This window comes from Leucoraja erinacea, chromosome 24 (genome assembly GCF_028641065.1).
Source record: "Leucoraja erinacea ecotype New England chromosome 24, Leri_hhj_1, whole genome shotgun sequence".
In the NCBI taxonomy this organism is placed as follows: Eukaryota; Metazoa; Chordata; class Chondrichthyes; order Rajiformes; family Rajidae; genus Leucoraja; species Leucoraja erinaceus.
The window spans coordinates 31,369,367-31,392,651 of NC_073400.1; the positions used below are offsets into that span (position 1 = coordinate 31,369,367).

Here is a 23,285-nt window from a genome sequence, read left to right on the forward strand (position 1 = left end):
CCCTAGCTTTCATAGAAACATAGAAAATAGGTGCAGGAGTAGAGGCCATTCGGCCCTTCGAGCCTGCACCATTCGCCATTCAATATGATCATGGCTGATCATCCAACTCAGTATCCCATACCTGCCTTCTCTCCATACCCCCTGATCCCTTTAGCCACAAGGGCCACATCTAACCCCCTCTTAAATATAGCCAATGAACTGGCCTCAAATACCTTCTGTGGCAGAGAATTCCACAGGTTCACCACTCTCTGTGTGAAAAATGTTTTTCTCATCTCAGTCCTAAAAGATTTCCCCCTTATCCTTAAACTGTGACCCCTTGTCCTGGACTTCCCCAACATCGGGAACAATCTTCCTGCATCTAACCTGTCCAACCCCTTAAGAATTTTGTAAGTTTCTATAAGATCCCCCCTCAATCTTCTAAATTCTAGCGAGTACAAACCAAGTCTATCCAGTCTTTCTTCATATGAAAGTCCTGACATCCCAGGAATCAGTCTGGTGAACCTTCTCTGTACCCCCTCTATGGCAAGAATGTCTTTTCTCAGATTAGGAGACCAAAACTGTACGCAATACTCCAGGTGTGGTCTCACCAAGACCCTGTACAACTGCAGTAGAACCTCCCTGCTCCTAGACTCAAATCCTTTTGCTATGAAGAATGTCTTTCCTCAGATTAGGAGACCAAAACTGTACGCAATACTCCAGGTGTGGTCTCACCAAGACCCTGTACAACTGCAATAGAACCTCCCTGCTCCTAGACTCAAATCCTTTTGCTATGAATGTCCTTCCTCAGATTTGGAGACCAAAACTGTACGCAATACTCCAGGTGTGGTCTCACCAAGACCCTGTACAACTGCAATAGAACCTCCCTGCTCCTAGACTCAAATCCTTTTGCTATGAATGCTAACATAGCATTGGCTTTCTTCACTGCCTGCTGCACCTGCATGCCTACTTTCAATGACAAAGGCACTATTGCCTACTTTCAATGACAAAGGCACTATTGACTATTGAAGACACAAAGGTTGAACCTTGCCACAGTCAGGTGAAGCCTACCTTCTATTGGGGAAGTTTTCAATCTTCTACAGATGTCGTGTACATCGCCGTAGGTTTCGTGGATTTTGGCGACCGCTTCTCCAGATCGCAGCTCCATGAGGATTCGCAGATCTGCCACCGAGCAGCCGAACTCGCCCTCATGGTTGCCCTCGGCTACCGAGTTGCCGGGGTGGTGGCCCGAGGCGTTGTTAGTCATTTTTTTTATTTTTGGTCCTGGGGAAGGTCAAAAGTGAAAAAGCGCAGAGAGGCGCGTGAAAGTTTGGAGATGTCCCCGTCAGGAATCACCGACTGCTCAGACCGAGCTCCGCAGATCTCAGGTTAGCTTCTGTGTGGCTTGGCAGTGGCGACAACATCAGCAGAGACTGACCTCTTCAGTTGGAGAAGACATCTGAAGGATGTCCATAGTACAGGGGCTGCAGCCTACCAATGACCAGCTAGCCTCTTCTCTTTCATGTCTCCGTAGCAGGGCACCTCCAGCAAACGTCTGAAAGAAAAGAGCAAAAACGGGCTGTTAGACTGGTTGGAGTTCACCGTTTGTGGACAACAATAGGTGCAGGAGTTGGCCACTCGGCCCTTCGAGCCAGCACCGCCATTCAATGTGATCATGGCTGATCATCCCCAATCAGTTATTTTTATTAATATTATTTTTAATATGTTTTATTATTTATTTATTATTATTATTATTATTATTTATTTTTATTTTTTTTGTGATTTTTTTTATGATACTGCCTGTAAGGGAAATTCATTTCGTTGTCTCAAATTGAGACAATGACAATAAATTTGAATACAAAAAAAAAATACAATCAATACCCCGTTCCTGCCTTCTCCCCATATCCCCTGACTCCGCTATCTTTAAGAGCCCTGTCTAGCTCTCTCATGAAAGCATCCAGAGAACCGGCCTCCACCGCCCTCTGAGGCAGAGAATTCCACAGATTGAATGGTCGTGTTTTTCCTGTATTCCATGTTCAAACATTCTGTTGTGCTGCTCCAAGTAAGAATTTAATTGTCCCACAGACTCACCACTCTCTGTGCGAAAAAATGTTTCCTCGTCTCCGTTCTAAATTTCTTACTCCTCATTCTTAAACTGTGTGTGGTCCCTGGTTCTGGACTCCCCCAACATCGGGAACATGTTTCCTGCCTCTAGCGTGTCCAAACCCTTAACAATCTTATATGTTTCAATGAGATCCCCTCTCATCCTTCTAAACTCCAGTGTACAAAACCATTCTCTCAGCATATGACAGTCCCGCCATCCCGGGAATTAACCTTGTAAACCTACTCTGCACTCCCTCAATAGCAAGAATGCCCTTCCTCAAATTAGGGGACCAAAACTGCACACAATACTCCAGGTGTGGTCTCACTAGGGCTCTGTACAACTGCAGAAGGACCTCTTTGCTCCTATATTTGATGCCTCTTGTTATAAAGGCCAACATGCCATTCGCTTTCTTCACTGCCTGCTGTACCTGTATGCTTATGTCCCGCTGAGTTGCTACAGCATTTTGTGCCTATCCCAGAAAACAGCTGCAGATTGAGCAGCAACTGTGGAAACAGAGACGGAAAACGTTGCTTTACCAGGTCTCAGGGTCTGGCAGGGAGAGTCACCTCTTACCGCCAGCAAAGCAAGGTGACTTGTTACCCTGAGCACAACACTCTTCAGATTTGAGTCTAGGAGCAGGGAGGTTCTACTGCAGTTGTACAGGGTCTTGGTGAGACCACACCTGGAGTATTGCGTACAGTTTTGGTCTCCTAATCTGAGGAAAGACATTCTTGCCATAGAGGATTTGAGTATAGGAGCAGGGAGGTTCTACTGCAGTTGTACAGGGTCTTGGTGAGACCACACCTGGAGTATTGCGTACAGTTTTGGTCTCCTAATCTGAGGAAAGACATTCTTGCCATAGAGGATTTGAGTATAGGAGCAGGGAGGTTCTACTGCAGTTGTACAGGGTCTTGGTGAGACCACACCTGGAGTATTGCGTACAGTTTTGGTCTCCTAATCTGAGGAAAGACATTCTTGCCATACAGGGAGCACAGAGAAGGTTCACCAGACTGATTCCTGGGATGTCAGGACTTTCAAATGAAGAAAGGCTGGATAGACTCGGCTTGTACTCGCTAGAATTTTATAGATCTTATAGAAACTTACAAAATTCGTAAGGGGTTGGACAGGCTAGATGCAGGAAGATTGTTCCCGATGTTGGGGAAGTCCAGAACAAGGGGTCACACAGTTTAAGGATAAGGGGGAAATCTTTTAGGACCGAGATGAGAAAAACATTTTTCACACAGAGAATGGTGAATCTGTGGAATTCTCTGCCACAGAAGGTAGTTGAGGCCACACAGTTCATTGGCTATATTTAAGAGGGAGTTAGATGTGGCCCTTGTGGCTAAAGGGATCAGGGGGTATGGAGGCAGGGATGGGATACTGAGTTGGATGATCAGCCATGATCATATTGAATGGCGGTGCAGGCTCGAAGGGCCGAATGGCCTCTACTCCTGCACCTATTGTCTATGTTGCTATGTTTCTATATCTGATGTTCCAACCAGGTTTACCATGTTTACACTCGTGGAGCAGAATATTTGTTTAGTCCTCTCAGCGTGCAGACCAGTGTACATGTCAGTGCATCCGGCCAGAAAGTGTTCCAGGACCTGGTAGTTTAGTTTAGAGATACAGCGCGGAAACGGGCCCTTTGACCCACCGCGTCCGCGCCGACCAGCGATCCCCGCACATTAACCCTATCCTAGACACACACACACACACACACACCAGGGACAATTCTACATTCATACCAAGCCAGTTATCCTGCAAACCTGTGTTTATGAGGGAACTGCAGATGCTGGAGAATCGAAGGTTACACAAAAAAAGCTGGATGGGTGCAGCAGCATCTATGGAGCGAAGGAAATAGGCAACTTTTCTGGCCGAAACCCTTCTTCAGTCTGATGTTTCTATGTTTCTATACAAGAAATTCCAAAAGGAGGATTTACCATGGGGGGATTACACTCGTGAGGAAGGGGAGGATTTGTTGGGAGTTCTCTCATGCCCCCGGGGTGCAGACTCCCCAAACGGAATATGAGGTGCTGTTCCTCCAATTTCCGGTGCTGCTCGCTGTGGCCATGGAGGAGACCCAGGACAGAGAGGTCGGAGGCGGAGTTTAGGGGAGTTGAAGTGCTGAGCCACCGGGAGGTCAGCTTGGTTATTGCGGACCGAGCAGAGGTGTTCGGCGAAACGATCGCCCAACCTCCGCTTGCCAGCCTTCTGGCTACTCCTCCTTTTCCTTTTCCCTTTCTTGTCCCCACCCACCCCCGCCCCCGATCAGTCTGAAGAAGGGTTTCGGCCCGAAACGTTGCCTATTTCCTTCGCACCATAGATGCTGCTGCACCCACTGAGTTTCTCCAGCATCCTGCAAACCTGCACGTCTTTGGAGTGCGGGAGGAAACCGAAGATCTCGGAGAAAACCCACGCAGGTCACGGGGAGAACGTGCAAACTCCGTACAGACAGCGCCCGTCGTCAGGATTGAACCCAGCGCACCCTCTGGCGCTGTCAGGCAGCAACTCTACCGCTGCGCCACCGTGCCGACCCAATCTCTTTCTTCAGTAGATCAGCTTTGATCCGTTTACAGTCAATATCGAAACTGCACAAACAAGGTTATTCCCTTTGTCCTGTATCGGTACACTGTGGGCTGCTTGATAGTAAGCATTGTCCACTCTTTCCGCTGACTGGATAGCAGGCAACACAAAAGCTTTTCACTGTACCTCCGATACGCGTGACATTAAAATAACCAAACTACAAACATGTTAGGTCAGGGAATCTGGTGGTCTGGGAATCTGATGAAGAAAGACTGGATAGACTTGGTTTATACTCTCTAGAATTTAGAAGATTGAGAGGAGATCTTATGGAAACTTACAAAATTCTTAAGGGGTTGGACAGGCTAGATGCAGGAAGATTGTTCCTGATGTTGGGGAAGTCCAGGACAAGGGGTCACAGCTTAAGGATAAGGGGGAAATCCTTTAAAACCGAGATGAGAAGAACTTTTTTCACACAGAGAGGGGTGAATCTCTGGAACTCTCTGCCACAGAGGGTAGTTGAGGCCAGTTCATTGGCTATATTTAAGAGGGAGTTAGATGTGGCCCTTGTGGCTAAGGGGATCAGGGGGTATGGAGAGAAGGCAGGTACGGGATACTGAGTTGGATGATCAGCCATGATCATATTGAATGGTGGTGCAGGCTCGAAGGGCCGAATGGCCTCTACTCCTGCACCTAATTTCTATGTTTCTATGAATCTGGTGGTTAGGGAAATGTTGGCTGGTCTTAGAGACCTGGTTCGATCCTGACCTCGGGTGCTGGCCATGTGGTGTTTGCACGTTCTGCCTGTGGCTGTATGAATCGCCTCTATGCTCTATCTTTCAATCAATCAATCAAGCCCTAATGAGTGCACGTTTGTAGGTTAATCAGCCCTCTGTTAATCGCCCCTACTGTGTAGGGAGTGGATAAGAAAGTGGGATAGCACAAACTAGTGTTCAAAAGAGAGTTAAGGGGCTGTCCCACTTGGGCGACCTAATTGGCGAGTTTAGAAGAGTTTGAAAAAATGACATGTTGAAGACCTCCTTCAACCATGTTGAAGACTTCCTTCAACCATGTTGAAGACCAGCTTCAACCATGTTGAAGACCAACTTCAATTAACTTCGGGAAAATTGGACACCGAATAGTGGAGAGTGAAGATGACCTCCTTCGATCTCCTTCGACTGTGATGAAGACTACCTTCGACTACCCTTGATTAGCTACGACTAACATGCCGACCTACTACGACTAAACCTACGAGTAACAAAAGTATCGATTTTTTTCCATGGCGACTTTTTTTTACTCGCGGGCATTTTTCAACATGTTGAAAAATAGGCCGCGACCTAGCTGAGGCCTCCAGTACACGGAGACCACTCTCGAGCGTGAAGGAGAGTTACCAAGACCTCCTACAACCTTGTGTCGACCATGCTGCGAGTATGAGTCGAGGGCAAACTCGCCAGAACTCACGGATTAGGTCGCCCATGTGGGACAGGCCCCTTTAGATTTTGCTCTTAGGACTAACGGAATCAAGGGGCATGAGGAGAAAGCAGGAACGGGGTACTGATTTTGGATGATCAGCCATGATCATATTGAATGGCGGTGCTGGCTCAAAGGGCCGAATGGCCTACTCCTGCACCTATTTTCGGTCTTTCTATGTTTGAACGGACATACATGAAATGCTGGAGTAACTCAGCGGGACAGGCAGCAGCATTTCTGGAGAGAAGGAATGGGTGATGTTTCGGGTCGAGACCCTTCTTCAGACGTGTGTGAGTAGGCGGCTTCGAGAGGTAACACAAGCTGAGTTACTCAGCCCAGGATTCTTGAACAGCCTGGTATCACACGCAGGCAGCCTGTTACTCGGGACACCAGCTTTGTCAGGTGTTATACACCCAGTAACCCTTTCCACCAACACTTCCTTCTTGTTAAAAAAAAAACCCAATTGAAAATCTGGCTGTCATTTGTTAAGTAAATAGAGCCAGGTTCTATGCAGCCTGTGTACTGTAAGCAAACACACGCAGGCAGGCACACACACACACACACACACACACACACAAAACTTCACGCACAGGAACACACACACACAGAAACACACACTCACAGATAGACACACACAGAGTCATGCACGCACGCGCACACACAGACACACACATGCACGCTCACACACACTTACACACAGAACAGACAACCCACACACAGCCGCCCATACACACAGAGGCGTACACACAGACATATACACATGCACACACACACAGGCACAGAGGCACACACACAGGCAGACACATGCGCACACACAGACATATACACATGCATACACACACACAGGCACACACATGCACAGAGACACACACACACACACGGAAATAGACACGCACAGAGACATAGACACACAAAGACACATTGACAGAGACACATACACATAAAGACAGACACAAACACAGACAGACAGACACACACACACACACACACACACACACACACACACACACACACACACACACACACACACACACACACACACACACACACACAGACACACACACACACACACAGCAGGCCCCTTCACAAACCAACCTAGCAGCAAATGTTGTCAAATTCCGTGTGCAAACGCCAAGAACAGCGATTGCGAAAAAAATATTAATTTGCTTTCTTCAAAGTGAGGTGCATGACATTTTCCAAAATGAAATGCTAATTAAAATATTCACACCAGCGACCACATTTGGCCTAGGGTGATGCATATTTTACACGGTTACCCACGTGGTCTGCAGCAAAGGCATCTAACCGCGTGAAAAGGACAAATATATTTTGCAAAGTTTTCTCCCTCCAAACCTGTCCTATCCTTGTACCTGTCTGAAACGTCTCTTTCTGAAACGTTGGGATAGTCCCAGCCTCAACTACCTCCTCCGGCAGCTCGTTCCATACACCCACCACCCTCTGTGTGAAAAAGTTACCCCCTCAAATTCCTATTAAACCTTTTCCCCTGCGGGCCATCAATCCAAGGAAGGCTACTGGTCCGGACGGCGTCTCTGGACGCGTGTTGAAGGACTGCGCAGACCAGCTGGCTGGAGTCTGGACGAGGATTTTTAACCAGTCTCTGGCCCAGTCCACTGTTCCACCCTGTCTGAAATCCTCCACCATAGTCCCCTTGCCCAAAAAAAACAACATCTCCAGCCTCAACGACTACCGGCCAGTCGCACTCACACCAGTGGTGATGAAGTGTTTTGAAAAACTGGTCCGGGGTCACATCACATCACTTCTGCCCCGAAGCTTTGACCCCCACCAGTTTGCGTACAGAGCGAATAGATCCACAGAGGACGCTGTAGCCACAGCTCTCCATGCTGCACTGTCTCACCTGGAGCAGCGGGGGAGCTACGTGCGGATGCTCTTTGTGGACTACAGCTCTGCTTTTAATACTATCCTTCCCCACAAACTGGTGGACAAACTGGGGGACTTGGGACTTCCACACTCCACCTGTACGTGGATAAATAGCTTCCTGTCGGGTCGAAGCCAGAGAGTCAGAGTGGGCCATCACACATCCACGGCCCTCAGCCTCAGTACCGGCTCTCCACAGGGCTGTGTACTGAGCCCCCTGCTCTACACCATCTACACGCATGACTGCACCCCAGTCCACCACAGCAACACCATTGTCAAATTTGCGGATGACACTACAGTGGTGGGACTCATCTCCGCGGGGGACGAGTACGCCTACCGGGATGAGGTGGAGCAGCTGACAGGGTGGTGCGAAGAAAATAACCTGCTCCTCAACACCTCAAAGACGAAGGAGGTAATAATAGACTTCAGGAAAAACAAAACGGACATGGTACCACTGACCATCAGAGGGGACTGTGTAGAGAGGGTGGCGGATTTCCGCTTCCTGGGAATCCACATTGAGGAGGACCTGACGTGGAGCGTGAACACCACTGCGCTGCTGAAAAAGGTCCAGCAGAGACTGCACTTCCTGCGGGTGCTCAGGAAGAACAACATCACTCAGAGGCTGCTGCTGTCCTTTTATCGGTGCTCCATTGAGAGCATACTAACATACTGTGTATGCGTGTGGTACACCAGCTGCACAGTGGCTCAGAGGAAAGCGCTCCAGAGGGCCATTGACAACGCCCAGAGGATTGTCGGCTGCCCTCTCCTTACCTTGGAGGACCTACACAGTTCCCGCTGCACCAAAAAAACCCAGAATATAATAAAGGACATCTCCCACCCCGGACACTCCCTGTTTGAACTGTTGCCGTCAGGCAGACGGTACAGATCCACAAGGACAAGGACAAATAGACTACAAAACAGTTTTTACCCCACTGCTATAAAAGCACTAAATGTGGCCGCCAAGGAACGCAGGGGCGATACAGACTAAGGGACTGTGGTAACGGTGAAATCGACAGAAGGATGGAGGGTTGGGTGTGTATGCGTGCTTTGTCTGTGTTTTTTATTTATTGCTTATCTTTATTATTTTATCGTGGATGTTTCGTTAGCTTTAGAAATGTTTGAATGCTGCACTGACTGGCTGACATTTTAAATTTCGTTGTACATGGCCCATGTTACAATGACAATAAAGAAACTATTCTATTCTATTCTTCACCTTGAACCTGTGTCCTCTGGTCCTCGATTCCCCTACTCTGGGCAAGAAACTCTGTGCATCTACCCGATCTATTCCTCTATTCCCGATCTATTCCATCTATTCCCCTTCTGTGCCTAAGATCATGTGATTGGAGCAGAATAAGGCCATTTGGCCCATCAAGTCTGATCTATCTCTCCCTCTCACCCCCATTTTTTTTTGGCCTTCCATCACAGTGAGGAATGTGGAGGAGTCACTGTGGTGGATGTTGATGTTAAAATGTATTTTGTGTGTTTTGTTGCTTGTTATTGGTGTGACTGTTGGCAAATCAAATTCCTCATAAGTTGCAAAACATACTTGGCTAATAAACGTAGACAAAAATGCTGGAGAAACTCAGCGGGTGAGGCAGCATCCATGGAGCGAAGGAAATAGGTAACGTTTCGGGCCGAAACCCTTAAGGAAATAGGCAACGTTTCGGGTCGAAACCCGGAAGGGTTTCGTCCCGAAACGTTGCCTATTTCCTTCGCTCCATAGATGCTGCTGCACCCGCTGAGTTTCTCCAGCACTTTTGTCTACCTTCGATTTTCCAGCATCTGCTGTTCCTTCTTAAACAACACGCTGCCTGTCCCGCTGAGTTACTCCAGCATTTTGTGCCTATCTTCAGTTCAAACTGGCATCTACAGACACTATACCTTTTGAGAGTTATAGGTAGACAAAATTGCTGGCGTAACTCAGCGGGTGAGGCAGCATCTATGGAGCGAAGGAAATAGGCAACGTTTCGAGTCGAGACCCTTCTTCAGACCTGGCTAATAAAGAATGCTATTCACTCTCCAGCCTTCTCCCCATAACCTCTGACACCTGCACTAATCAAGAACCTATCAAATTCTGCTTTGAAAAATACCCAATGACTTGGCCTCCACAGCCTTCTGTGGCAATGAATTCCACAGATTCACCACCCTCTGGCTAAAGAAATTCCTCCTCATCTCCTTTCCCAAAAGGTACATCCTTTTATTTCTGATGCTGTGCCCTCTGGTCCTAGACTCTCCCATGAGAGGAAACGTTCTCTCCACATCCGCTCTATCTAGGCCTTCCACTATTGATTATTGGAGACACACAAGGAACTGCAGGTGGTGGAACTTTGATCACAACACAAAGTGCTGGAGCAACTCAGCGGGTCAGGCAGTGTTGAATGGGCATTTTTAAAGCAGATATTGACAGATTCTAGTACAGGAAAGGCGTCAAAGATCACGGGGAGAAAGCAGGAGAATGGGGTTGAGAGAGCAAAATATATCTTGGGTGGCACAGCAGTAGAGTTGCTGCCTCACAGCGCCAGAGACCCGGGTTCGATCCAGACTGTCAATATGGAGTTTGTAACTTCTCCCCGTGACCTGCATGGGTTTTCTCCGGGTGCTCCGGTTTCATCCCACACTCCAAATACGTGCAGGTTTGTAGGTTCATTGGCCCTCTGCAGATTGTAAACTGTCTATAGTGTGTAGGAGTTCAGTTCAGTTCCAGTCTAGTTTATTGTCATGTGTACCGAGGTACAGTGAAAAGCTTTTGTTGTGTGCCATCCAGTCATCGGAAAGACAATACATGATTACAATCGAGCCGTTTACAGTGTATAGATTGGAGTTGAGATTTAAGAGTGTGGGGCGATCGTAATATGTGATTGTAGTTCTGTGGCTAGTGTGCAAATACTCGTCATAGACAATAGACAATAGGTGCAGGACTAGGCCATTCGGCCCTTCGAGCCAGCACCGCCATTCAATGTGATCACGGCTGATCATCCCCAACCAGTAACCCGTTCCTGCCTTCTCCCCATATCCCCCGACTCCGCTATCTTTAAGAGCCCTATCTAGCTCTCTCTTGAAGGCATCCAGAGAACCGGCCTCCACCGCCCTCTGAGGCAGAGAATTCCACAGGCTCACCACTCGCTGTGAGGAAAAGTGTTTCCTCGTCTCCGTTCTAAATGGCCGACCCCTTATTCTTAAACTGTGTGACCCCTGCTTCTGGACTCCCCCAACATCGGGAACATGTTTCCTGCCTCTAGCGTGTCCAAGCCCTTAACAATCTTAGCATAGAACTAGTGTACGGGGTGATCGCTGGTTGGCGCGGACTCAGTGGGCACGGACTTGATTAGAACGGGTGTCGGGGGTGATGGGGAGAAGGCAGGAGAATGGGGTTAGGAGGGAGACATAGATCAGCCATGATTGAATGGCGTACTTGATGGGCCGAATGGCCTAATTCTGCTCCTAGCACTTGTGTTCTTATAATATATGGGAAATAAAGCTCTATTGACTATAGAAAGACATAAAAACTCGCCACTTGCCGTTAAGTGCATCCTACCTTCTACGGGAGAGCTTTTGAACCTTCTACAGATATCCTGCTCCAATCACCTTTGACCTATTGGGCCTGTTTCCGCTCTGTGTCTCTAAAGTCTAAAGATTGAATGGCAGAACAGAGTTGATGGGCCGAATGGCCGAATGCTGTTCCCACATGTCCCGTTCTGATGCGTAGACTTTGCCTCTCAGTCTCGCTGGCAAGGGGAGACTTTGCCAGACGCCTGTTCCTGGCGAGGCCTGTTTATGTTTCACAGAGAGCAGTGAGTCAGCGGTGGGACTCAGAGGCCTGCCTGAAACATGAGCACTCAGGAAAACCCCCGCCACTCACCCCCCCCCCACCCCCCCAATCACACATCCCAGGGGCGTGCCTGCACCACCAGCCACCACTGGACCTCCCAGAAATACTCCACATTCCAGCAAGGCAGGGTCTCACAGAGTCACACAGCACACAAATGCACCCACACCGGCCAACATGCCCCATCTACACTAGTCCCACCTGCCTGCGTTTGGCCCCGATCCCTTTAATCCATGTCCTCCAGAGATGCTGTCTGTCCCACTGCGTTACTCCTGCTCTTTGTCAAAGAGTGATACAGTGTGACAATAGACAACAGGTGCAGGAGTAGGCCATTCGGCCCTTCGAGCCAGCACCGCCATTCAATGTGATCATGGCTGATCATCCCCAATCAGTACCCCGTTCCTTGCCTTCTCCCCATATCCCCTGACTCCACTATCTTTAAGAGCCCTATCTAGCGCTCTCTTGAAAGCATCCAGAGAACCTGCCTCCACTGCCCATTTCGATGTCTCTGTAATGCATTTCGTTGTCTCTGTACTGTACACTGACAATGACAATTAAATTGAATCTGAATCTGAATCTGAATCTGAAGCAGAGAATTCCACAGACTCACAACTCTCAGGGAGAAAAAGTGTGTCCTCGTCTCTGTTCTAACTGGCTTACTCCTTATTCTTAAACTGTGGCCCCTGGTTCTAGACTCCCCCCAACATCGGGAACATGTGTCCAAGTCCTTAACAATCACATGGAAACAGGCCCTTCAGTCCAACTTGCCCACACCGGCCAACAATGTCCGAGCTACACTAGTCCCACCTGCCTGCACTTGGCCCGTAACCCTCCAAACCTGTCCATGTATCTGTCTAATTGTTTCTTAAACGTTGTGATAGTCCCAGCCTCAACTACCTCCTCTGGCAGCTCGTTCCATACACCCACCACCCTCTGTGTGGAAATGTTACCCCTCAGGTTCCAATTAAATCTATCCCCCCCTCACCTTAAACCCATGTCCTCTGGTTCTTGATTCTGGGCAAGAGACTCTGTGCGTCTGCCCGATCTATTCCTCTCATGCTTTTATACACCTCTATAAGATCCCCTCTCATCCTCCTGCGCTCCGTGGAATAGAGTCCCAGCCTACTCAACCTCTCCCTGTAGCTCATCCCCTCGATTCCTGGCAATCTTCTCGTAAATCCTCTAGGACACAAAGTTGGAGGGGGAGGTGTGGGGTGGGGTTGGCCACGAGAATGGCCAGGGTGTATATATGTTCATGTGTGTGTATATATATACACATATATAATGGTATATGGACACACTGATCTGTTCTGTAGTCAATGCCTACTATGTTCTGTTGTGCTGAAGCAAAGCAAGAATTTCATTGTCCTATCAGGGACACATGACAATAAACTCTCTTGAACCTTGAACTTTAACCTTGAGGGTGCTTGATCTAAGAATAGTTTGCGTTCATTACCAAACTGCCCCTCCCCTACACTTTCAGTCAGAAGAAGGGCCTCGACCCGAAACGTCACCTGTTCCTTCTCTCCGGAGATGCTGCCTGTCCCGCTGAGTTACTCTGGCACTTTTGTGTTTATCCTCAGCCTGGACCAGCATCTGCAGTTCCTTGTATCCAGGCACCTTAGATATCTCCCTCTCTCAGCCACGGACCCGTTTAGCTGGTGAAACATGCTAAACAGTACCTTTCTGTTCACTCGGATAAACACTTTAAGATAATGTGAGCGGGCGCTCATTAACGTAGATTACATCGCATCATCGACACCCCTCAAAGAGTAACCCGCCTGGCGTTAGACATTGAAGCCATTCAGCTTTCTTTCATCTGATCCTAATTTAACGGTTTAATCGGCTAGCTCATTTGCCCGGGGTGACCAGCAAAGAAATACGAGGTGGAATTACTAAAATATCAGGAGAAAATGAGATAATATAACAGCTGAAATGCCCAGGGGTGAGCGACTATATCACTTCATGTTTATTCAGTTCCCTTGAATACAAAGTCAAAAGCTCCAGTCAAAGACTCTCTCCGTTTCTCACCGTGGCACGGTGGCTCAGCGGTAGAGTTGCTGCCTCACAGCGCCAGAGACCCGGGTTCCATCCCGACTACGGGCGCTGTCTGTACGTGGAGTTTGTACGTTCGCCCCGTGACCTGTGTGGGTTTTCTCCGAGATCTTGGATCCAAAGACGTGCAAGTTTCCATGCAGCCCGGGTCTCTGGCGCTGTGAGGCCGCAACTCCACCGCTGCTCCACCCCAGTACCGTGTCAGCGCCCTTTATAGGCGACTCTTTGCATACCTTGGGCATGCAAGTAACAAATTTCACCCTGACTTGCTGCATGTGGCAGTAAAGTTTCCATTCATTCGATTAATTAATTAAACAATCACTCATCTTTGTTTGAGTGGGAACTGCAGATGCTGGAGAATCGAAGGTTACACAAAAAAGCTGGAGAAACTCAGCGGGTGCAGCAGCATCTATGGAGCGAAGGAAATAGGCAACGTTTCGGGCCGAAACACCTTCGGTTTCGGCCCAAAACGTTGCCTATTTCCTTCGCTCCATAGATGCTGCTGCACCCGCTGAGTTTCTCCAGCTTTTTTGTGTAACAATCACTCATCTTTTAAGTGTCCAGGAAATGAATTTAGGACAGGGTTGACAAGAGGTGTCGAAATAAGAGTCACACAGCACGGAAACAGGCCCTTCAGCCCAACTGGCCCTGCTGACCCAGATGCCCCATCTACACTAGCCCCACCTGCCCACAGTTGACCCATATCCCTCTAAATCTTTCCTCTCCATGTACCTGTTCAATTGTCTTTTAGACTTAGTTGCTAGGGTACCCAACTAACTAACTGAAGGGTCTCGACCCGAAACGTCACCCATTCCTTCTCTCCAGAGATGCTGCCTGACCCGCTGAGTTAATCCAGCATTTTGTGCCTATCTTCGGTGCAAACCACAATCTGCCTCAAAAAGGCTGGCAGCATCATCAAGGACCCACACACTCATCTCCCCACTACCTTCAGGTAGAAGGTACAGGAGCCTGAAGACTGCAACGTCCAGGTTCAGGAATAGCTACTTCCCCACAGCCATCAGGCTATTAAATTCAACTGAAACAAATCTCTGAACATTAATAGCCCATTATCTGTTTATTTGCACTTTATCTGCTTATTTATTGATGTGTGTATATATTTATACAATGGTATATGGACACACTGATCTGTTCTGTATTCATGCCTACTATATTCTGTTGTGCTTAAGCAAAGCAAGAATTTCATTCTTATAGAAACATAGAAAATAGGTGCAGGAGGAGGCCATTCGGCCCTTCGAGCCAGCACCGCCATTCATTGTGATCGTGGCTGATCGTTTACTATCAATAACCCGTGCCTGCCTTCTCCCCATATCCCTTGACACCACTAGCCCCTAGAGCTCTATCTAACTCTCTCTTAAATCCATCCAGTGATTTGGCCTCCACTGCCCTCTGTGGCAGGGAATTCCATAAATTCACAACTCTCTGGGTGAAAAGTTTTTTCTCACCTCAGTCTTAAATGACCTCCCCTTTATTCCAAGACTATGGCCCCTGGTTCTGGACTCGCCCAACATTGGGAACATTTTTCCTGCATCTAGCTTGTCCAGTCTTTTGATAATTTTATATGTTTCTATAAGATCTCCCCTCATCCTTCTAAACTCCAGTGAATACAAGCCTAGTCCTTTCAATCTTTCTTCATATGACAGTCCCGCCATCCCAGGGATCAATATCGTGAACCTACGCTGCACTGCCTCAATCACAAGGATGTCCTTCCTCAAATTAGGAGACCAAAACTATACACAATACTCCAGATGTGGTCTCACCAGAGCCCTATGCAACTGCAGAAGAACCTCTTTACTCCTATACTGAAATCCTCTTGTTATGCCCTATAGAAACATAGAAATTAGGTGCAGGAGTAGGCCATTCGGCCCTTTGAGCCTGCACCGCCATTCAATATGATCATGGCTGATCATCCAACTCAGTATCCCGTACCTGCCTTCTCTCCATACCCCCTGATCCCTTTAGCCACAAGGGCCACATCTAACTCCCTCTTAAATATAGCCAATGAACTGTGGCCTCAACTACCCTCTGTGGCAGAGAATTCCACAGATTCACCACTCTCTGTGTGAAAAAAGTTCTTCTCATCTCGGTTTTAAAGGATTTCCCCCTTATCCTTAAGCTGTGACCCCTTGTCCTGGACTTCCCCAACATCGGGAACAATCTTCCTGGGAACAATCTATCTGGGACATCTGAAACTCTCGACTTGAAATATTGATTTGAACATTTCTATGACGTATTTGATGACAAAAGAACTGGTTTAGCCCAGTGACACCAACATTCCAAGCACCTCAAAAAAATGTTTAACCTTAAATACTGCAGATGCCGGAATCTGGCATGAAACACCAAGTGCTGGAGTAACTCTGCGGGACTGGCAGCGTCTCCGGAGAGAAGAAATTCACACAGAGAGTGGTGAATCTGTGGAACTCTCTGCCACAGAAGGTAGTTGAGGCCACAGTTCATTGGCTATATTTAAGAGGGAGTTAGATGTGGCCCTTGTGGCTAAAGGGATCAGGGGGTATGGAGAGAAGGCAGGTGCAGGATACTGAGTTGGATGATCAGCCGTGATCATATTGAATGGCGAATGGTGCAGGCTCGAAGGGCCGAATGGCCTACTCCTGCACCTATTTTCTATGTTTCTATGAATGGGTGATGTTTCGGGTCGAGACCCTTCTTCAGTCCCGTCTGAGGAAGGGTCGCGACCCGAAACGTTACCCATTATTTCTCTCCAGGGATGCTGCCTGTCCTGCTGAGTAACTCCAGCATTTTGTGTCTACCTTCGGTGTAAACCAGCATCTGCAGTTCCTTCCTGCACACAGTTCACAGAGTTCTAGTTGCGGTGAAGGGTGAAAGCTGTGATGGATGCAACCACAGCAATACACAGAATTGGAGACACAAGGAAGGCACACACTGTGGGTGTGTGGAACGAGCAGCCAGAGGAGGTAGTTGAGGCTGGGACTATCCCATCGTTTAATAAGCAGTTAGGCAGGTACATGGATAGGACAAAAGTGCTGGAGAAACTCAGCGGGTGCGGCAGCATCTATGGAGCGAAGGAAATAGGCAACGTTTCGGGCCGAAACCCAAAGGAAATAGGCAACGTTTCGGGTCGAAACCCGGAAGGGTTTCGTCCCGAAACGTTGCCTATTTCCTTCGCTCAGCGGGTGCGGCAGCATCTATGGAGCGAAGGAAATAGGCAACGTTTCGGGCCGAAACCCAAAGGAAATAGGCAACGTTTCGGGCCGAAACCCAAAGGAAATAGGCAACGTTTCGGGCCGAAACCCAAAGGAAATAGGCAACGTTTCGGGTTGAAACCCGGAAGGGTTTCGTCCCGAAACGTTGCCTATTTCCTTCGCTCCATAGATGCTGCCGCACCCGCTGAGTTTCTCCAGCACTTTTGTCCACCTTCGATTTTCCAGCATCTGCAGTCCCTTCTTAAACACATGGATGGGACAGGTTTGGAGGGATCTGGATTAAGCCCGGGCAGGTGGGACTAGTGTAGCTGGGACATGTTGGCCGGTGTGGACAAGTTGGGCCGAAGGGCCTGTTTCCACGCTGTATCATTCGACGACCTCTGAGCGAGGGCTATATGTGTGTATTTATGTATATGTACTAAATCTATGAACCACTGTTTGTATAACGTTGGTACCTCCACCAATGTAAAGCACTTTGGTCAACGAGAGATGTTTTTTAAATGTGCTATAGAAATATAAGTGACTTGACTTGACTATGACTCTAATGCCCCCGTCCCACTTAGGAAACCTGAACGGAAACCTCTGGAGACTTTGCGCCCCACCCAAGGTTTCCGTGCGGTTCCCGGAGGTTGCAGGTGGTTGCCGGAGGTTGCAGGTAGCGGAAGCAGGTAGGGAGACTGACGAAAACCTCCGGGAACCGCACGGAAACCTTGGGTGGGGCGCAAAGTCTCCAGAGGTTTCCGTTCAGGTTTGCCTAAGTGGGACAGGGGCATTTTTAATCGCAGATGCCGGAATCCCAAGCAAAGCACAAAGTGCTGGAGTAACTAAGTGGCATCTGTGGAGGGAAACGGAGAACTAGTATCAACGTTTGGGGCCGAAGGGCCCTGTTTCCGTGCTGTATCTCCAAGCTAAACAATGTCAAGAACAGTGTGCTGTCGGGGATGCTTCAGGATAACCGACGGATTAGCGCATGCATTGTGGATGGGCGGAAAGAAACTGAGACTCGGAGACTTGTTTCACCATCGTCACCAGTTTAAGAAGCATGCTCTGGAAATAGAATCGAGTGGACATCTGAGAGCTCTGCGTAAGATGATAACCTAATCAGCTCGTTCAGATGACATCACACAGCCGGCAAGAAGGAAGATCGAGTAACTGGACACTCCAACCTTGAGAAGGAAGAGAGAAATGCTGGAGAAACTCAGCTGCAGCATCTAAGGAGCGAAGGAAATAGGCAACGTTTCGGGCCGAAACCCGGAAGGGTTTCGGCCCGAAACGATGCCTACTTCCAGAGGACGTTGCCTATTTCCAGGGACGAAACATTGCCTATTTCCAGAAGGGTTTCGGGACGAAACGTTGCCTATTTCCTTCGCTCCATAGATCATGCCACACCCGCTGAGTTTCTCCAGCATTTTTGTCTACCTTCGATTTTCCAGCATCTGCAGTCCCTTCTTAAACACATGCATAATCCATGTGCCTGTAAAAATCTCTCAAACGCCGCTATCAATAGACAATAGGTGCAGGAGTAGGCCATTCGGCCCCTCGAGCCAGTTCAATGTGATCATCCCCAATCAGTACCCCGTTCCTGCCTTCTCCCAGCGCACAGCGCCAGAGACCCGGGTTCGATCCTGTCTACGGGTGCTGTCTGTACGGAGTTTGTACGTTCTCCCCGTGGGTTTTATCCGGGTGCTCCGGTTTCCTCCCACACTGCAAAGTCGTGCGGGTTTGTAGGTTAATTGGCTTCGGTAAATTGATGTAAAATTGTCCCTGGTGTGTGTAGGATAGTGTTGTCGTACTGGCCGGCACGGACTCGCTGGGCTGAAGGGCCTGTTTCCACGCTGTATCCCCAAACTAAACTAATGGCCCATCTGCATTTAATTTTCCTTACTTTGGCCCTTTGGTTAGGAGGCCCTGAAATATGGAGATTCCTGTATTTATGTTAAAAAATAAATTAAAGGGGCTACAATTCCATCACCACAGCCTTCATGTGTTAGATGTAGCAACTACAGAGGCAACAAGATCAGAAGAGAAAACGCTGCCATCACTGGCTTCCGCTGTGCATAAACTACAGCTCAATAAGGAGATGAGAAGAAACATACCCAGTTATTATGTGCAGGAAGGAACTGCAGATGCTGGTTTAAACTGAAGACAGACACAAAAGGCCCTGTCCCACTGTACGAGGTAATTCGAGAGTTCTCCCGAGTTTTTCCCCGATTCGAACTCGGAGAATGTATGTGGCGGGTACGTCGGAGCTCATGGACATCTCGTATCCGCGTGACGCTAACGGCAGGAACTCGGGAAACGCAGAAACTCGTGAACTTTTTTCAACACTGTAAAAAATGTCCAATGTCCAATGAACTTACCACGAGTTTGATTTTTTTTTAACTCGTGAGAGCTCTTGGGTAAATAGGCAATAGACAATAGGTGCAGGAGTGGGCCATTTGGCCCCTCGAGCTAGCACCGCCATTCAATATGATCATGGCTGATCATCCCCAATCAGTACCCTGTTCCTGCCTTCTCCCCATATCCCCTGACTCCACTATTTTTAAGAGCCCAATCTAGCTCTCTCTTACATAGAAACATAGAAATTAGGTGCAGGAGTAGGCCATTCGGCCCTTCGAGCCTGCACCGCCATTCAATATGATCATGGTAAATAGGCAATAGACAATAGGTGCAGGAGTGGGCCATTCGGCCCTTCGAGCCAGCACCGCCATTCAATGTGATCACGGCTGATCATCCCCAATCAGTACCCCGTTCCTGCCACAAGGGCCATATCCCCTGACTCCGCTCTCTTTAAATATAGCTCCTCTTGAAAGCATCCAGAGCCTCCACCGCCCTCCGAGGCAGAGAATTCCACAGACTCGCTTTGTGGGACAGGAGCCTAACTCAACGGGTCAGGCGGCATCGCCGGAGAGAAGGAATGGGTGACCCCGAGTTTGAAGAAGGGTCTCGACCTGAAACATCACCCGTTTCTTTTCTCCAGAGATGCTGTCTGATCCGCTGAGTTATTCAAGCTTTTTGTGTCCATCCCAGATATTCTGTCCCAGCATTATCTTCATGAGGGGGGAAGCAGGCCATTCGGCCCGTCAGCTGCTTCACTGCTCATGGTTGATCCTATAACTCAAACCATTCCCAATTGAGTCCCACATTCTTTGAATGCCTTCTGGCCAAAGTCTATTTCAACTGCGGCTAATCATCGATGGCCCACCATGGTCGGGAGAGCTTTAGATTCAAGCACTTGGTGAAGGATATTGGGATGACACAGTGGCGCAGCGGGTAGAGCTGCTGCCTCACAGTGCCACACACCCGGGTTCGATCCTGACCTCGGGTGCTGTCTGTGTGGAGTTTGCGAGTTCTCAATGTGACACGCGTGGGTTTGCACGTTCTCCCCCTGTGGGTTACCTCCGGGTGCTCCGGTTTCCTCCCACATCTCAAAGACGTGCAGGTTTGAAGATTAATTGGTCTCCCAAAGTGTGTCGGCAGTGGATGAGAAAGTGGGATAGCATGGAACTAGTGGGCCAAAGGGCCTGTTTCCACGCTGTATCTCTAAACTAACCTGGCCACCATGGTGTCTGTACAGTTTCCTACGAATCCCACAGTAACCATGCGTTATTTTATGAAACTTCTTGGGCATGGCGGGACTGTGATATGCTGAGAGAATGGAGCAGCTGGGCTTGTACACTCTGGAGTTTAGAAGGATGAGAGAGGATCTCATTGAAACTTATAAGATTATTAAGAGTTTGGACACGCTAGAGGCAGGAAACATGTTCCCGATGTTGGGGGAGTCCAGAACCAGGGGCCACAGTTTAAGGGGTGAGCCATTTAAAACAGAGATGAGGAAACACTTTTCCACACAGAGAGTGGTGAGTCTGTGGAAATCTCTACCAATATCGGTGGAGGCCGGTTCTCTGGATACTTTCAAGAGAGAGCTAGATAGGGCTCTTAAAGATAGCGGAGTCATGGGATATGGGGAGAAGGCAGGAACGGGATACTGATTGGGGATGATCAGCCATGATCACATTGAATGGCGGTGCTGGCTCGAAGGGCCGAGTGGCCTGTACTCCTGCACCTATTGTCTATTGTCAATTGTCTATTGACAGGAAACAATGACTATTTGATGCTTGTTTACTTACAGGGCACCTAAATAACCACCCACACTTTGGGAAATGTATAACGGAGATATCAGTCAGAATTATCAATAAAACATGGCGCTAAATCTCACTCTGCAGCCAGTTAAAACATTCCATCCTCATGCATCATCCAAGGCCATTGTGGACTGTTCATATCTGGAGAATCAGGGCGGCATAATCAGTGACTCACATAGGGCGGCACAGTGGCGCAGCGGGTAGAGCTGCTGCCTCACGGCGCCAGAGACCCGGGTTCCATCCCAACCGCGGGCGCTGTCTGTACGGAGTTTGCACGTTCTCCCCGTGACCTGCGTGGGGATTTCTCCGAGATCTTCGCACTTCAAAGACGTGCAGGCTAGGAGATAAATTGGCGTTGGTGTAAATGCAAAAACTGTCCCTAGTGTGTGTAGGATAGTGTTAGTGTGCGGGGATCGCTGGTCGGCATGGACCCGGTGGGCCGAAGGGACTTATTCCACGCTGTATCGCTAAAACTAAACTAAAAACTACAACTAAATCATAATTATCTAAATTAATAACATATGCCACAGCTGAATGGGTTTCAACTCATTTATACATTCCTCAAACTTGAGAGACTAATTTAAAAGAATGTTAAAAGACTGCCGTGGACTACCTTAAAATTAAGAAGGTCGGCATTTAATATCGAAAAACCATGAACCGAAGCTGAACTTCCATGCTTAATGCCATTCACAGCAGTTCCCAAAGTAGGTTGAAGTTTATATAATGGACAAAAATAATCTTGGGCAATTTTGCGTCCAGACTAATATAGTCAGTTAAATAATACTCCCGTTTGTCTCCAGCTAAAACCACAAGTGATGTGTTGGGGGGGAGGGAGCAGTGGAAAAACTCTATAAATGTACAGTTTTTGGAAAGGCAGGACTGAGGGAGACCACAAAATTATCGACCTAGTTCAAGCAGATCACGGCAAAAATATCTCAAAGCGGCTCAGCACAACAAGTTTGTTTTTTTTAAAGTACCATAGAAACATAGGAAATTGGTGCAGGAGGAGGCCATTCGGCCCGTCGAGCCAGCACCGCCATTCACTGTAATCATGGCTGATCGTCCCCAATCAATAACCCGTGCCTGCCTTCTCCCCATATCCCTTGATTCCACTAGCCCCTCGAGCTCCATCTAACTCTCTCTCAAATCCATCCAGTGATTTGGCCTCCACTGCCCTCTGTGGCAGGGAATTCCACAAATTCGCAACTCTCTGGGTGAATGTTTTTTCGCACCTCAGTCTTAAATGGCCTCCCCTTTTTTCTAAGACTGTGGCCCCTGGTTCTGGACTCGCCCAACATTGGGAACATTTTTCCCTCATCTAGCTTGTCCAGTCCTTTTATAATTTTACATGTTTCTATAAGATCTCCCCCCTCATCCTTCTAAACTCCAGTGAATACAAGCCATAACAGTATGACATATAGATATAGGCAGAGATATAGAGGGGAAAACAGGCCCACCAAGGCCGCACTGACCAGCGATCCCCGCACACTAACACTATCCCACACACACACACACACGGGGCAATTTGCCATTTTTACCAAAGCCAATTAGCCTACAAACCTGTACGTCTTTGAGTGTGGGAGGGTACCGGAGATATCCCACGCAGGTCACGGGAACAACGTGCAAACTACATTCCACAGATTCCACAGAGAATTCCTCAGATTCACCACCCTCTGACTGAAGAGATTCCCCCTCATCTCCTTTCTAAAGGAATGTCCTTTAATTCTGAGGCTGTGACCACTGGTCCTAGACTCTCCCACTAGTGGAAACGTCCTCTCCACATCCACATTTTTTTTTTCGCTTTGCACTGGCTCCCGAACTGTGTCTACTCCTAGAGTCATAGAGTGATACAGTGTGGAAACAGGCCCTTCAGCCCAACTTGCCCACACCGCCCAACATGTCCCATCTGCACTAGTCCCACCTGCCAGCGTTTGGCCCCATATCCCTCCAAACCGGTCCTATCCATGTACCTGTCCGACTGTTTCTTAAACGTTGGGATAGTCCCAGCCTCAACTACCTCATAGAAACATAGAAACATAGAAATTAGGTGCAGGAGTAGGCCATTCGGCCCTTCGAGCCTGCACCGCCATTCAATA

The 23,285-nt window shown here is 48.3% G+C and overlaps 1 protein-coding gene across 1 annotated transcript in view; it reads right to left on the bottom strand.

Moving 5' to 3' along the window:
* Positions 1-23,285, bottom strand: part of LOC129708921 (plasma membrane calcium-transporting ATPase 1-like) — a 203,098-nt gene that overhangs the window by 105,375 nt on the left and 74,438 nt on the right. Inside the window, exon 2 of the mRNA XM_055654990.1 lies at positions 1,048-1,531. Within this exon, the coding sequence (XP_055510965.1) occupies positions 1,048-1,243 (196 nt within the window). The 5' untranslated portion in view covers positions 1,244-1,531. The remainder of the gene's footprint in view (positions 1-1,047; positions 1,532-23,285) is intronic.